A 16,856-nucleotide genomic window follows, 5' to 3' on the forward strand; every position below is an offset into this window, starting at 1 on the left:
GCAAGAAGTTTTTCTTTCCTACTCACTTCACTATTCACTATCTTTTGTTCATGTACTTTAGAGTTGCAATGAGTTCTTCCACAAACATGGTGAGAGTTGTCACCTATGGTTTATATTTACTAGGAAGACTTCTTCAAACTTTTTCAATATGATCATAAGTATTATAAGATTTATTCAAAGACTTTATCTCATTTAGTATTGTTTAAAAATTAAACATACTTTGTATGTCTTCATTTTCTTTTATACCAAACAATTCATACTAATAAGTAAATAGATTGATTTTTTTTTCTTTTTACCTCAATGGAACCCTCTTTACATAACAATAAAAGTGTCCCACATTTCTTTGGCTCATTTGAAGGCTTGGACCTTCAAATATTTTTTGGCTAAAAGGGAGCATATGAAACATTGGGAGCTTTGTACTTCAACAAACATCTTTGCTTCTACTATGTTATCCATATGGTTCTTGATATGGGCTTCTTATCATCATCTATTGGTATATAGTTATCATTTTGTGTTATGTCCATCATATTATATGATAGGACTCAAAAAAAAGGTGATCATTTTTTGCTTTTAACTTCATTACACGAAGGAGGTATGTTCATTCCATGCCCTTTGTTTCTATTGTACTTAGGATCTACTCCTCTAGTCTTATAAAAAAACTAACCCTAAGAGCTTAGCTTTTATACTAATTGAAAGAATGTGTTAGCTCTAAAGAGGGGGGGTTTGAATATAACTTTAAAATTGTTTGGAAAACTTTTCATAAAAAGGACTATCAAATGCTATGTTGGGGTCAACTGATTATTCTATAAAACATGTTCACTGCACTTTAATAAAATATTTGCAAAGAAGATGTCCAAAAGCAAATTCCGCGAGTAATAGAAGATAACAATGATAACTCAATTTTTATACTAGTTTATCCTAAACTTGGGTTATGTCCAATTGTCCATTACAAACTACAAAAGGTTCCATTAATCAACACAAAAGTTATCACTACCACTTTTAGCTTACAACAAGTACAAAATGTCACTTGTTTCTATCTCAGTACACAATATTTCTCTAGGCTAAGTACACAAAATATCTCCAGGTTCTAAGTTAATCTCTCATTGAAATTGAGCACCTAATACTCAATCCCTCTTCTGGCCAATTACATAAAACCTTATGTATTATGCAACGAAGGTTGTTTTGAATACAAGTTTCACTCTCAAAGAAAAGGATATGAAATATTCATTCCTTACTTTAGAGACTTAACTTGGAAAAAGTGAAGAATATACAAAGATAAACACTTATTTTTTAAGTCATTTAGGATACGAACTATGATCTTAAGCACTTGAAGTCTCTTTACTATGCACTTAAAGGTCACTTGTTGTAAATGTAATCATTTTCCTTTTCTCCATGTGAAAGATTCCTTTTATAGATGTTTAGAAAATACAATTATTAGCTTGCATATTTCAAAGGATCTTGTGTTAGATTTTTATCAAAAGTTAATTACTTTCTGCTAGCTGAAATATTTATTATTGTGGTACAAAGAGATATGTAAGTCAATCTCTTTATCTTTATTATGTTTATGCTTTTTTTTAGCAACATGTTAAGTATATACACATCGATGAATGATATTTGTGTTATAATATTTCTTGAGAAACACTTTTGCTCAACTTTGTAGTTATTATACGATATTACATCTTAAAGATGTATCTTGTATTAAGCACTTGAAAGCTACATTTAATCTACATGATTTATGTTATCATTATCAATGTCTAGAAGTTAATCTTTTCTTTAGTGTTTGTTCTTGATCTAGTGTTTATAACAATTTTGTATAGCCTATACAAAGATGCTTACATACTTTATGACACTTGCATTTTGTGATATTTTTTAATATGCTTTGCTAAATGTGCGTGTTGATTTGAACTTTGTTTAGAGTAAGTATTCATCTAGCTTTATGTGTGATGAGTCTTATATGAGATTTTTAGATCAATTGTATCTTGAATCTTAGGCTTTGATCACATCTTATAAGCTTTTTCTTGATTTGTTCATATAGTTTTCAGCTTTTGTTTAAAACATATTTCCACACTAGGTAGCTATATCAGATGAACACAAAATATTTTGCTTAATATCATTAAAACATGGATATCATTGGCATACCTATAAATCTTAAGACTTACCTCTTATCATCATTAGACTTGTTTATTCCTTAACAAAATGAAGTTCACTACATCTGAATCTTCATATTTCCTACGTTTTCAAACTTTACATGGACGTCATATTATAACAAACTAATGAAATGCATGAATTCTAATAACAAACTATTCAATGATACTATGACTCAAATCTATCCCTTTATTCATCCACCTTCTATTTTGAGGAACTTCCATGTCTGTTACATTTTCACCGCACAATCACTTACAGTACAATTGTTTAATTAACGTACAACACATGCTTTAAAAAATCAATAGTATATCAGTTTATTTTGTTTAAGCATCAATAAATATTTCACTTAAGTGACAATAATATAACATATTTATATAAATAATTCACTCATGCTTCATCACTATGTCAAGTGAAAAATACACAAGAAAATTTACAATTACCTACAACAGAAATTCGTAAGTAATACAAAAATCCATAGATAAAACATTACCTACAAACAAAAATCCGTAGGTAAAATGGACATAAATAAAGTTGCCTACAAATATTACCTAAAGATATTACCTACTTGCGAATTTAAATCCTTAGGTAATATTAATTTTACTATTCTTATTCACATTTTATTATAGAAGGAAATCAAATTGGGATCTCATGAGTACACATAGAACCATTAATCACTACACCAAAAATGTTTTTTTTATCATAATGATTATTATTATTTTTTTATAATTTTTATTAATAGAAATAATAATATTAATAATGTTAATAATAATTAATAATATTAATAACAATTTTAATAATAATACTAACAATATTAATATTAATATTATTATACAATTATTAATATTATTAATAGTTGTATTAATAATTATATTAATAATATTAAAAATGATATTAATGATATTAATAATAATATTAGTAATAATAATAATAATAAAATTACAATTAATAATAATAATAAAATTATTATTATTATTATTAATAAGATTGATAGTAAGAATATGACTAAAATTAATAATAATATTAATATTCATTGATAACCTAGATAATATTCGTAACATTTTTGTCAAAATCTATGAAAATTATGTACAGATTTTATCTACATATTTTTCCCACCAAATTATTTTATTGTTATATTTAAAAAAATTGTAGATAAAATATATAGGTAAGTCCTAACTTATCTAGGGATATAAATTAGTAAGTAATTATCAATAAATAATAAAAAAATTTCTTCTAGTGCTTAAGCATGTTAAAACTGTATTTAAAAAAAAAATCCTTAAGCATGAACATTTGCTTTGGAAAGTTTCCCTTTAAGTGTCAATAAGTTTGACTTGCTTAAGCATTCATCATTTACTATAGTATATTTCACTTAAAACACTTATCGAATTCCTTGCTTAAGCACAGAAAAAATAATGAATTTAAATTTCTTGGAACTATGGAATTAATTAAATTTAAATATGGATATATTAAAGTATCCAAATTAGTCATTTCTCCTTTATGTTAACTTGCTCTCTCCTCCTCCCAATTGCGTCAAGTGCTCCTTATGTAGCAGAGAGAAATGAATTTGGGTGTTGTGTGAGGTGACAAGTGAAGTGGATCAACATATTAGTACAAATAAACATTGGGGTTGGAGTTTTTGAATTGGAATAAATGAGTGGGTGATTGAGGTTAGTGTTTTTTAATTGCAATCAACGTTGCAATGAGGGAGTTTAGACGATTGGGGTTATAATTGAATATTGGTGAAATGCGATCTTGTGAAGTACGATTTTGTGAAGTGCTTTATGAAGTGTAATTTGGTGCAGTGTTGGTGTTTGGTGGTTTGAGGTGCAATGTTTGTTGATTGTGATATAGTTTTGTGTTTGTTCCTTTTGAAGGTTAGGCCCTTTCATTTACACTCTGTTGGGTCAATGATTACGAGATCTTTAAATGTTGTTTAATTTATTACTTTATTTTATATGTTGTATGTTATATATTTTGATTGTGTGGGATATGAATTGAAAGTATGTGGTTTCAAACCCTCCAAATAGTATTCTGATGATACTGTTTTTCAACTTGCATTTGGTTGTTCTGTGAACTTCGACTTTTTAAACTACACAATAATCAAAAGCAAGTGCAAAGGGCCCAATTTACCCTCCCAAAGAATGTTGTGGTCGATTTAAAGAGTCTGTTTGCCCTTATGCAGATGTTTTAAATGATCTAACAAATGAGTGGTGCCTCAACCATGTCTAGTTACATCAATCTCTATGAAAAATATCCTCCTGGCCTCTTTGTTAGTGAGTGTCATGAAGGGAAGCTTGGTCTTGAATGTCCTGCACTGCCACCATTAATATCTGCAGATGACACTGCAAATCAAGTTGTACATTGCCCATCTCTGTTGCTGATGCTCACTTCTTAATCTTGTTATTCTGATATATATTTCTATACCAACTTTCATTCTTTTTCTTGCACTATATTGATGCATTGCCATTTTTTTGTATGTTGTGTGTTAATTACTTTTTAAGCCAAAAAAATGGCCATGTGCCTGTAGCTTGAGGATCATATTAACCAAATTATGTATTGAAAAAAATTGTTGCTTAGTCATATACTTTGATTTTGTTTGAATGAAATGCTTCATTCATATAACTTATTGCACAATGATATATAAAAAAATAAAAAGTATTTTTAGATGTAATATGCATATAAAATTTATATTGACCTAAAGTTGTTTAATATCTTTATTTATCCAGCTAAAAATTGACATTATTTTGATTTTCTTTTAAATTCATATTTATTTAATATGGATTATTTGAGTTTTCTTTTTATTATTCTTCTATTTTGTCTAAAATTGGGCTTATAAATTATAATTCAATTATTGATTGTGTACTAGGTAGTGAATTTATATAAATATAATTTGATTTAATCACAAATAACTTTATGTATGATTCAGTAAACAAATAACTTCAAAATGATTTTTAAGATGATCACTGAAAAAGTTTAACAAAATTATTTTATATACATATAACTACTATAATAATTTATTAATATAAGGTCATTTTTATTCATTGGACTAATCTGACATAATATATTTTTATCTTGAAAATACGAACCAGTAAATAAAGTAGATCTTACAAAATCTTTCTTACAATTTAAGTAATCTAAATTTTGATCATTAAATTTTAAAACCAACATAAATGCTTTTGGGGCCAAAAACCAATATAAATTTGAGAAAATACCAAATTCAATCCATCTTAAGCAGTTAATTAGTAGCTCAAAAATAAAATGACAGATATGAATATCATGTACTAAAAGCATTTATTAAATGTACAGGAATGACTTGAGGATCGGTATGAATATTTAATTTACAAATAAACACTTGCAGAAGAACCTTTATCTATCCTACAGGCTACAAGTGTGTCAAAGAAAATCGTGGTTGAAATAAAAGTGCCTCCTAAGGTCCATATGCCCCCACTTTTCACTTGGCATCATATCCGAATATCTAACACAATCGCATAAACCTACTGATTACTGAATGAACTGCTATTTAACCTTGGTGCAGATGTCGGTACCATCTTTCATGAAAGCCAGCTCGGTCACCAATGCGATATGATCACTGCCCCATTTCTGTACAATTGATAGGCAAAAAAAAACACTAAAAAATTCAAAAGTTACACATTTCGGGTTAGAGTTTGCAGAATCAAGGGAAATTATACATGAAAGGAATCTAGTTCAGTTGTCAACACATACGGCTATCATGGAAACCTAAATTGAAACACCACTTGGTCCTTAAAAATTCAAAAATCAGCCCAGGAACTAAGAAATTCAAAATATATTGATGTCAAATAGTTTCTAAACTTATTACTTACTGACATTTAGGAATTTGGACCTTAAATATATGTTAATAAGACCACTTAACTACTTTCTAAATTTTGTAGCAAAGTGAATGGCAGATTGCACCTTTAGGGTTCTTCTAGGGTTTTTCTTAAAAAACTTTTCTTATTTTCATGGACTAATATGATAGTACCAAGACTTTTAGGGACCTGAGATATGCGCAACATAATGATAATGATGAGTGAAAGAAAAATCCCAAAAACCCACCTATAAATCTCATTCATCTGCAATATTTCAGACAAAAATTAAGTTTTCTTACCTTTGTTGGGAATCCCGGAGTATGTTCCAAGGCATATTTAGCCATCGGAGCAAGAACTCCGGTTGTTTGAAGACCTTCAGATCGCCTAAATGACAGATCAAAGGAAAAAGTACATTCATATTAACTCCTTTCATTTAGGTAAACATAAGTGTACAGAAAAAAAAATGAATGCATACTAAAATTCAAGAGAATCAATCAGCAATGTTAACCAAAAAAACATGCATTTACAAGAACATTAGTCACGACTTCAGAGCAATTATTGTCACTTTATAATTCAAAATAAAATTAGAAGCACGGCACAGCAAATCAGTGGCAGAATAACTTGAACAGCTTATAGCACCTACCAAATGTAATCAACAGTCCCCGAGAAGCGCCTATTATAACTGGTAACAAGGGGCTCTCCATAGGGGTCTCTGGTCCCTGAACGATCCTGCAATTATACAAGTTTACAGGTATAGTGGAAATACAGACTTTAACTGTAGCTTTTAAGTATGAGGTGTAAGATATGCTAGTTTGTCAAATAAAGTAAGGTTCAAAGAAATGAGCAAGCGACTATTTAGATATTACCATTGCCTCAGTGTATGTGCTCCTAAGAAGTAAAGGGTGCTCCAAGAAGGTGCAATCTTCATTTCCTGTTGCAGTTTCTATCTCCGTAGGGGTCCACAATGCTGGATTATAAGTAGCTTCCTGCCCACAAATAGATTTAGAAATCTGACTACGTGATAAGTCATCCTCAACTTCATTGCTTTCTACAGGCAGCAACAAGTTGGAAGCAGAATTTAATTCCTTGTACTGATAGGACTTATCAAGATCTGATTTCTTTGATGGACTGGTGTCAAGAGCAACTCCTTCAGTATTATGTAAGGAAGATACAAAACTGCTGTTATCATCAATATTTTCACAGTCTGTGACGGTTTTATCTATCTCATCAAAGAATGATTTCTCTTTATCATCAAGTGGAAAGTTAATGTTGGACAATTGATGCGATTTATCAACTAGATATGTTGATGCGCTGCTATTTTGGTCATCAGCAATTTCTTCATGAGATGGGCTATCTCCATACTCTATACAAGGGACTTCAAATGCTTTGGAAACTGAAGTTTGGCTGGATGGCTTAGTTGGAGAAATTACTGCATTGTTTAGATCTGTTGACTCAAGAACAATCCTCACCCTTGTGAAAGATTGATTATCTTCCTGAAGAAGAGTTGGGGAACAGTCAAACTCAACTTGTTCATTCTCTTCAAGGACATGTAAGTTGGATTTTTTGCTTAATTCTTTATTTGAAGTTGGGACAGCATCTGGTATATGTTCATTGCTTCCCATCCCAGTTTTTTCTCTGTTAACTGCTTCAGTAGCTGAAGAGGTCGAGGTCACAGGTGTAATGTCATTAATATCACCAATTACAGGAACAATATGGATCCTACCTTCACTATAAGAAGGATCTTGTTCTTTTATACTACCAACTTCACAAAAGATCTTTGAATGGTCAACAGCAGTTTCCTGAGTATCTTTTCCTGCAAATACATCATTTTCATTTACACACTCAACATTTGTACAAGACTTAACAGACATATCCAAAAATGGGTGAGTATGTTGATTACCCAAACTGTGACATTTAGTGTCCAGGTCTGTCATGTCCGACCGATAGTTATTTTGTTCAATAACTTCCTTGACACCTTCAGTGGATCTGGCCTGAACTGAACCACTAGCAGATTTTTCACTGGAAAATTTTAAAACATATTAATAGGTAATTTATGCATAAAGCAAGAAACCCAATAAATATCACCATATAAATGTCTCGTACGAAAAAGTCTACCCAGCATTAGGACCATAATAGGGCTTTGATGCACGAATTGCAGAAGCTTGTCCTGATACCTTATTCCTATCTATTCCGGACAGATCTAACTGCAATAATATAAAGATGTCATTTTTTATGTCAAAGTCGTAGGTAGAGAAGAGCAAAAGAGTACATACCTTCTGTTCTGATATAAAGTTGTATAACGGACTCTGAGACAAGATTAAAATGGTTAATGTCAAAAGGCTGTGATAACATTTTACAAAAATAAAATGATAAACCATAATAGAAAAAATTACCTTGGGTGTACAATTAAAATCCCCACAGATAACTACAGGGGCATCATTCCAGAGTTTAGAAACAGATTTAGCCTTATCAAGTAGCACTCGAACCTGCTTGAATTAAATATAAAGGAAAAGGTAATTACAAGAAGAATTTACAGTATCAGATGCATAGATGACTTCATCAAAAAGGAAAAAAGTCATGTCAAGCAGGCAGTGCACACCTGGCCAAGCTTAATTTCTCCCCTGTTAGGATTGTAAAGCACATGAATGTTACAAACCACAACTTTACTCGAGCCTGTCAAGCTGCAGAGAGTGACGTTTATGTTATGTTATGCTGAGAATGCAAAAAATATCCCATGGCACAAAATATGAAAAGAAATACTTAAAGCAATGAAACACCCTCACTTATTTTTAAAAAAAAAAGCAGCAAGTATCCCAAATTCCTAATCCAATCAAAGGTCAACTCAAATAATCCCATAACCTTGTAACTCATTCTAATATGGATAACAGAATAAAATGCTCCCGTGAACCTGTTTCATAACAAAATGCCTTATTTAAGAAAGATTACTGTCATGCTGAACTTAATTGAAACTATATTCCACTGATTCATTTTAACTTTTGACCTTTATCGTTAAAAAGAAAAATAATTTGCGGACTGTAACAGTAACCTTCTCAATCTTTTGTAAATCTGTTTCTACTCTATATGTTGGACAGGTGAGATGCTAAATGAGATATCTTTCTTAAGGGGTTATAGTGTAGTTTACAGTTTTCCTACTGTTTAAACAATCAAAAGGTGGTATTTCTACATACGATGCAACAGATACTCTAAATGGTTGCAGTAACCAGCTGTTAGAAGAACTTAGAGGAAAGTACATAAGATCAGGGCACTATAGCACCAGATCAGAGCAGAGTGGCTTGAGGCTTCTATGGGGTGCCCAGTGCCCTCTGTTTAAGGGTAACAGATATGATCACAGCCAATATTGCAACAACTCAAACACTGCGGTGTCATACTGAATCAAGTTTCATCTTTGTCCCTATTTTCTGTGTTCACCAAGATTTTTCAAATATTTCTTTGATTTTCCCTCCACCTTCAACAATAGAAACATCTAGGGTTTAAAACCCACAGCTTGCCAATATTGTGGCTGAGCCTGGCCATTTCTGACAACCACAGGTCTATGTTCCTGTTCCTAGACACCCACGAGTCTCTTTCCATGCATGTATGAACTCAGTTTTTGTTTGTGTTCTTCAATGTGTCGGGTTCCTCATTTCACAGGCTCCCTTTTATTATTAAATTCCAATATTTTCCTTTCTATGGTAATTATTTGATACTTACTTATAATGTGACTTTTGACTATTAATTTTGGATATATATACATACATATATATATATATATATATGTATATTTATATTTAAATCAGGATAGTTGTTCTTTTTTAGTATTTATATGCACATAATTATCTGTCCTGCATCTATAGTCTTTGCCTTTTAGTACAGCAACAATCCCACTATATCATTTTGGGGTTGACCACTCCACTCTCCAGATTTGATAATCATGCATATGAAGCATAGGTACTCTTACATTTTCCAAAAGAAGATATATACAAACCCAATTAGCCAAAAGAAAGAGAATAATTACCTGGATGGGAGAGATCCATTTCGATTAATGATCTGGTGGATGAAAATATTGGAAAGAAATCCAGGGAAATCAATTAAGGAGTGAAGAGTAAGATAATTGAACATTCTAAGTTTATCTCAAAATTGAACAAAGCAGATGACAGTATGAGAGCATTACGTACCTCTAGTACACATAGCTGGGCGACATTGTCCCTAAGTCCCAGCTTATTAAACTCAATGCACTCTTCATATAACAAATTGAACCTGTGATAAATCATGGTAATGAGATTATTATGTGTAAATAAAGAAAAATACAAACAAATGTATTAACAAAGCATCAGGACAAGCGGGCCTTCCACCACAAAAACAATATATGGGAAAAGTAATAATGTAATATACAACATAAACGAATAATCACAAAATGATACAGATGAATCAATTATCAACAAGATCACATAAAGAAAATACATAAAAAGAAAAGGCCACCAAAAATAACACATTTGCTTGAGGCATTATAGAGTATAATAGTTTCAATTTGTCAATAAATACTATTACGAAGTGGACTTTAAGCCTAACTCAACCCCATAAAACCGGCTCATAGGGTTGAGGTTTGCACCCACTTATATACAATGAAAGGCTCTAATCTCTAGTCGATGTGGGATCTCCAACACACCCCCCTCACGCCGAGACTGCCAACTCGTGCGTGGGACTATATATTATGGGTGGTCCGATAGCGGCCCGATAGCGGGTGGCCTGATAAGCCCAATAAACACTCGCTAGGATAGACTCGAAATGACTCTGATACCATATTACGAAGTGGACTTTAAGCCTAACTCAACCCCATAAAACCGGCTCATAGGGTTGAGGTTTGCACCCACTTATATACAATGAAAGGCTATAATCTCTAGTCGATGTGAGATCTCCAACAAATACTTAACGATATTACTTCTTTAATATGACAAGACAGGCTTATACATCATATTTCTACACATCATTTTAGTGTAGAATACTACACTTTTATATTATCATTCTAAGCTATAAAATTGTATAAGCCAAATAAACAATGCACATAAATCAAACTGCAAAAGAAACACATAATTTTGCATGGCTATAAAGAAGCTTAACAAAACTAAAAATGCATCAATACAGTGAATTTTTAATCATTATTGAAGAAAACAAATTCCAATAAGATAATCAGCAAGTAGCAACAAAAGGAAAGTAAACTTGCAGAGAACCTTGATTTTCTCCAAAAGATTGCACAGCCATCAACTGGATTACCTGTACGCATCTATAAGTAAACCGAATGCTATTAGACTTTATAATGCAACAGAACTATTTCTTTTTCTTTCAAAATTTAATGGAAATAATCAATCAGAATGGGTACGGCAATGTAAAAAGAAAAATACTGCTGAAAGGTGATCTGAAGATGGGTCACTGCACATAACCAAGTTACAACTTGTTGATTATATTGGAGGGAAGTGAAAAAGTAGCCTATCAATCAACTAGATGATGAAGCACAAGTGCAGAAATATCCTCATCAAGTTAAAGCATAGTAACTGTTTGGCTTAATATATTATTAGTCCCTCAAATTTGGATCACTTATTTAGTCCTCCAAATTAAAAATTAGCTTAGTCCCTGACTTTCAGAAAATGTTATTTTTGGTCCCTCAGCACTAATGGTGTTACACTCGTTGAGGACATCACTAACGACATCCACATCAACAATGACAAGTGTAACTAAAATAATGACATCAAAATTCACTTTTAAATTTTTTTTAATAAAATATATTTTTTATCCCTCGAATTTGGGTTGAATTTTAATTTAGTCTCCTTAATTTAAAAACAATTTTTTTAGCTCCTCAATTTTAAAATTGATTTTTAGTCCCTCAAATTGAAAAAATGAATTAACATCTCTAATTCAAAACCGAATGTGAAACTTTTGTTTCATTCTGCTTCTTCACATAAAAAATTAAGGGATAGAAAATTGAAAAAACTTACGTCAAACTTCATTCATGACCATGTGACAAGGTAGAAGATAAGGGCCTACGTCATTGCGATCATAGGAGCAATCACCCATATCACTATTATAAGGAGATAGAAATAATGAGAAAGAGAGAAACAGGAAAGGTATTCCAAATACGGTTAAAATTGTCTTTCTCAAATTAAAATGTGTTAGTTATGCCAAGAAATTTTCAATAACATCAACTTTGAAAACCAAAATAAATTATTTCCAAATTAGAATACTTAAATACCCACTTTTAAATTGGAGGACTGACAAATATTTATAAATTTGGAGGACTAAAAAACATTTTTAAATTTGAGGGAAGTTTCAATTTAACATTTGAGGGACTAAAAATATCACTTTAATATTTCCGGAAGTAAGATAAATTTTTATCTAAATCGTTGAAAACTAACATCTGATATTCTGATCATTGAATAAAAACAAAAACACTGTCACTGAAAACACCTTCTATATAAATTCAAACTAGAAACAGCCTAAAACAAACCAATGCATATCAAAAAATGCACAAGCAGCATTGAACAGAAAAGTTCAGAATATGGGTGTTCATGTCATGTAACCTTAAGGCAAATGGCACTTTCAAGTTCCAACCCACCTTCCAGATGCCACAGTATCCCCTAGGCTTCAACTCCTCTGCCAACTCATGAAATCTATCGACCTCCTGGAAGTTATAACAAAAAATCAAAAGGGAATAGTTCTATATACAGTCAGTTTTTTCCAAGTGAAACTCCACACACACACAACACAGTTAAAAAAATTAATATTACTCGACCACAAAGAAAGAGGTCAAAGAAAAAATTTAAAATTCCAAAGATACAAATCTTACTAAGCTCAGATGTTAATGAAACTCAAAAATCTTGTTTCAAACAAATGCAAAATACCTTTCTGAAAATGGGGTAAATAAAAAAGTCCAAGTCTGTTTTTAACTATTGGAAGTGAAGAATTGTTCTTGCCATATGTCTTATCTTAAATGTGATTGCCAAGTTCAACATCCGTGTTTTATACCATGATTATTCCAGAAGCCAAACCAAAATATACAGCATAATATGATCACAAACATGTTGAAAAAGCATATTAAGCGAGGAGCAAACATTGGGGTATGTAACATAATTATGAACCTGTAAACACAAGATATCAGCTGACCACAGCCCCAACTCAAAAAGTATGCTTCTCTTTCTCCACTGCCAGTCCAAAATGTATGAAGGTATGTGAAAATAAAGTTTGTTCCGGTGGTCCAAAGCAAGGTAGTCAGCCAATATATTATAGGAAAGAACTTTAAACCGTTCTGAGCAAAGGTAAAAGAAAAAAAATAAGCTAAATTAGTCTGATGACATATAATTAAAAAACAATCAACTATGAACAACTAGGAGCGAAAGGAATATTGATAAATAATCAAACCACGAGGAGGGACACTGATAAACAATCAATCTCAAGCCTATCCTCCTCTCACTAGCTAATCCAAATTATCAAATGTTAACATTTTCATGCATGTCCATTCACTTTCGTGCATCAGGCTCACTTCAAGCAAAAAAATGTATATTCTCAACACCACAATTCTTCTTACCAACAAGAAGCCCTCCTCTTTGACTCAAACTTGTCAAATTTGCATGCGAAGCAAGAGCCATTTCTCAAATTACTCATCTGAAAGATGTTCCTTAATGGCTTTTGATTTCTCGAATAAAAGAAAATCAGTACTCAAAAGTCAAAACCAAAAGCTAGTGATTGCTATGATCAATGATAACTCCAAGCTTCCACTCAACATTACGTTTTCATAATCTGACATGTTGAACAATGCAATGCAGAAACGCCAGGTATCCAAATAATAACATTCAGTATCATACCAAAAATTGACTTCTTTGGTTCCTACCCTAAGGTAGAAATCTAAGTCACAATCGCACAGCACAAGTATAATGTTACCACAATGAGGAGGCGGCGGCGTCAGGGCAAACTCCCAGTCTCGATAATATGGCGGCCTCAGCGGGGGATGCGGACGAAACGTCGGCCGGTGCTCAGGCGGAGGATGCTGCCGATACTGCGGGAAATGCGGCCGAAAGTGCGGGGAATGAGGTCGATTACGGAACTCAGGACGCTGATTGTGAAGCGACGGTGGATGAGGTCTCAGGTTAGACAGGGGATTCTGATTATCCGGCGTTTGGTTCGTGAAGCTTCCACTCTCGCCTCGCCGGAGTCCTAAATTGGCTTCGCGGACCGAGAGCAAGTGCGCGTCGCCGGAGATGAAGTGGCCTCTGCCGCCAGAGTACGGGCGGCCGGAGAAGCCTCTACCGCGTCCTCGATGCTGCGAAAAATATACGAGTGAGAATATAAGATAGTGAGTGCATGAATGTGTGTGAAGAGAGAGAAAAAGTACGGGAGGACAAGAAGACATCGAGGTGGCGGTGGCTGCGGCGGTGTCAGTGGCGGCGAGGAGATGGAGAGAGGGAGGAGCGCGTCTCATTGCAGAGAGTGGGGAGAGAATACCACACTTCACACTATTTGTATTTTTGTTTTTTTTTATTTTGTTTTTGAAGAAATATGATTATTAAGAAAAAATATAATTAATATTGTTTCCATTAAGGAGATGAGACCTAGAGAATTGTTGGCTGGCTTCGTTTCCTTCCTTCTTATCGGACAGTCTACTAGAGCTTTAGTATGTTCCTTCTCACCTTAGTGTTACGTTGCTACTCCTTTAAGTATCGATCGTTCTATCTCAGGTGATTGTCGAATGGGGGTACTTGCAGAAGGCTCTGACGCTTATTCGACACTCAGAAATGGACAGTGATTATTGTACTTTTTCTTTGAATATGCGCTATTTATATTGTTTTAATGGACTTATCCTATTAGATTGGATTAGTAGAGTGGATCACACTTAGAGGCGTATTACTTAGTTCTTAATTATGATTTGTCTTTACTGACCTTGATCTGAGCGTTAATGGATTGGGTGTGTCGGTCAGCGGTCAGCTCGATCAAGGAGACAAAATAAATATATAATTAATTTTGAAAGAGCTATTAAGAATTTTAATTTTACAAAATAAAATAAAAAAAAGTATAAGGGATTTTTTCAAGGTTAATTGTACTGCTTAATTTTGAAAAGAGCTATTAAGAAATTTTTAATTTATAGAGTAAAAAGTACCTTTGAACTTAATTCTATAAGATTTTAAATTTACAAAAAGCAAAAGAAATGAACACTTTTAAAAGTTAATTACATTAATAATAATAAATTTAAGGATTTTAAATTTATAAAAAAAAAATCTTCAAAAGTTAATTGTATATTAATATTAACAATATGTAATTACCTCGATTTTTAATAATTAAGTTCAAACAAATCTAATAAAAATAATTTTTATATTAAGATTGTTATTTTTTTCTTATTATACTAATAGATAATTTTATTTTTAATAAATTTATGAGTTATTAAAAATTTAATCATTATTGATATTAATAATCAGTGTTATTAATTGAATTTTAATTTAATATAAATTATTAAATTTGATAATTTAACGTAAATGAATATCAAATGTTGTAATAATTTAAAGTGAATATTTAAATAAAAATTAAGATTAAATGTCGTTAAAAAAAATACAAAAATATTTTATAAATTATTATTTATGAGATAATGTTCTTATTTAAATATATTATTAGTAGTACTAGTTTATCATCTCTACTTTGGCAACATTATACAAAATGTTATTATATTCTTGGCTTTTCACTCACGAATATATTTCATTTAACAACTTTTACATGGTCTATTAAATGCTTAAATAACTTGTATATTATCAAAGAAATTTCTAATGACAACTATGAGAACCAAGGCAGACCCACAAAGAATATAAAGAAAAATTCACTAAAGTTTCAAGATGTAACATATGATCAACACAAGCTAAGCTTCCAAGAAAGGTTTTTTCGGAAGTTATCTATGTTCTTTTTGGTTTGGTTAATCCTAAGTCTGATTTTTTCACAATAATCAAGGCATTTGTTCCACTAATTATTACGAATAATCCCATAAACATTAGTCATAGCAGTAGAAACAACAAAAACCAAGGCAAAATCAAATTCAAGTCATATAGAAAAATCTATCTTTCTTGCTTCTTCAATAGTGTGAATAACTCCGTCAAACTCAACAATCAAAACATTATAAATATCAAAGAAAGCAGAGAAACCACCAATAAACTCCCCAATATTTTCACGAAAAATATCACCACAAACAGCAAGACTAAGATAACCTTTGTCACACCATCAATATTAATTTTAACCCAACCTGAAGAAGGAAACTCTCATCCAACAAGAAGATGATGAAGGACTTTGCCATTACGAGTATTAATATCATATCATTTTTCATAAACTTTTAGATGAATTGCACACAAGGCAACTGAAATCTTTAATGGTGGAAATTATTTTGGAAAGATCAATCTTAACCTGAAATCTGACATAATTTCTCATATGTCATAACTTTTAATAAAAGAAGTTTGATCAAATTAATCAATAGACTACCATAACTTTTAATAAAAGAATTGAGGTCATTTACTATTAGAGAAATGAACATTAAGAAACATTTGTTAAATCCAACTTCAAATATACAAGAAACACATTAAAAAAAAATGTTGAATGGATTCTTTCTCCATTTCATATTGTTAAATGTTTCTTATTTTGTTTGATATTTTTATTGAAAATATCAAATTTAAAATATTGTATATTCATGTTAAGTATATATAAAATAATTAAAAGTCTTAATATTTGTTTCAAATATATTCTAACCATCGATGATATATTTCAAATGTACTTCATAATTAAAATTTTAAAACTTTATTTTTAGAATTATATGTTTAGTGGATTTTTTAATATCATCATATACATAATTTTTTCAATAATAATAATTTT

The 16,856-nt window shown here is 31.5% G+C and overlaps 1 protein-coding gene and 1 pseudogene across 6 annotated transcripts; one reads left to right on the top strand and one right to left on the bottom strand.

The window, feature by feature from the left end:
• Positions 1–3,971: 3,971 nt before the first annotated feature.
• On the top strand, positions 3,972–4,537 carry LOC150029483 (GPI-anchored protein LLG1 pseudogene; annotated as a pseudogene).
• An 859-nt stretch (positions 4,538–5,396) lies between these two features.
• LOC137813345 (DNAse I-like superfamily protein) lies at positions 5,397–14,495 on the bottom strand. 6 transcript variants are annotated; one of them, XM_090299427.1, is made up of 17 exons: positions 14,350–14,462; positions 13,899–14,277; positions 13,100–13,266; positions 12,577–12,642; positions 11,960–12,042; positions 11,198–11,250; positions 10,145–10,226; positions 9,985–10,016; positions 8,569–8,650; positions 8,363–8,455; positions 8,243–8,275; positions 8,085–8,173; positions 7,870–7,988; positions 6,836–7,782; positions 6,613–6,698; positions 6,269–6,353; positions 5,397–5,742 (listed from the first exon to the last, which is right to left on the bottom strand). In XM_090299427.1, the coding sequence occupies exons 5-17, from the start codon at positions 11,969–11,971 to the stop codon at positions 5,659–5,661; spliced, it is 1,797 nt and encodes a 598-aa protein (XP_090155553.1). In that variant the 5' UTR covers positions 11,972–12,042; positions 12,577–12,642; positions 13,100–13,266; positions 13,899–14,277; positions 14,350–14,462; the 3' UTR covers positions 5,397–5,658. The 6 variants fall into 6 exon arrangements, with proteins under 6 accessions (XP_090155553.1, XP_068471627.1, XP_090155552.1 ...); XM_068615526.2 differs by lacking the exon at positions 11,960–12,042 and having other exon boundaries at positions 14,350–14,495; XM_090299426.1 differs by lacking the exon at positions 11,960–12,042 and having other exon boundaries at positions 5,397–5,770; positions 14,350–14,495.
• Positions 14,496–16,856: the final 2,361 nt, after the last annotated feature.

This window comes from Phaseolus vulgaris, chromosome 1 (assembly GCF_051622355.1).
Source record: "Phaseolus vulgaris cultivar YP4 chromosome 1, ASM5162235v1, whole genome shotgun sequence".
In the NCBI taxonomy this organism is placed as follows: Eukaryota; Viridiplantae; Streptophyta; class Magnoliopsida; order Fabales; family Fabaceae; genus Phaseolus; species Phaseolus vulgaris.

Excerpts from the sequence above, each read along its gene's own strand:
- LOC137813345 (XM_068615525.2), bottom strand. The coding sequence starts at position 14,436 with ATGAGACGCGCTCCTCCCTCTCTCCATCTCCTCGCCGCCACTGACACC. Across the intron at positions 10,017-10,144 it reads CCCAGCTATGTGTACTAGAG|ATCATTAATCGAAATGGATC; the intron begins GTACGTAATGCT and ends TTCATCCACCAG. Across the intron at positions 7,989-8,084 it reads TATTATGGTCCTAATGCTGG|TGAAAAATCTGCTAGTGGTT; the intron begins GTAGACTTTTTC and ends AAAATTTTCCAG.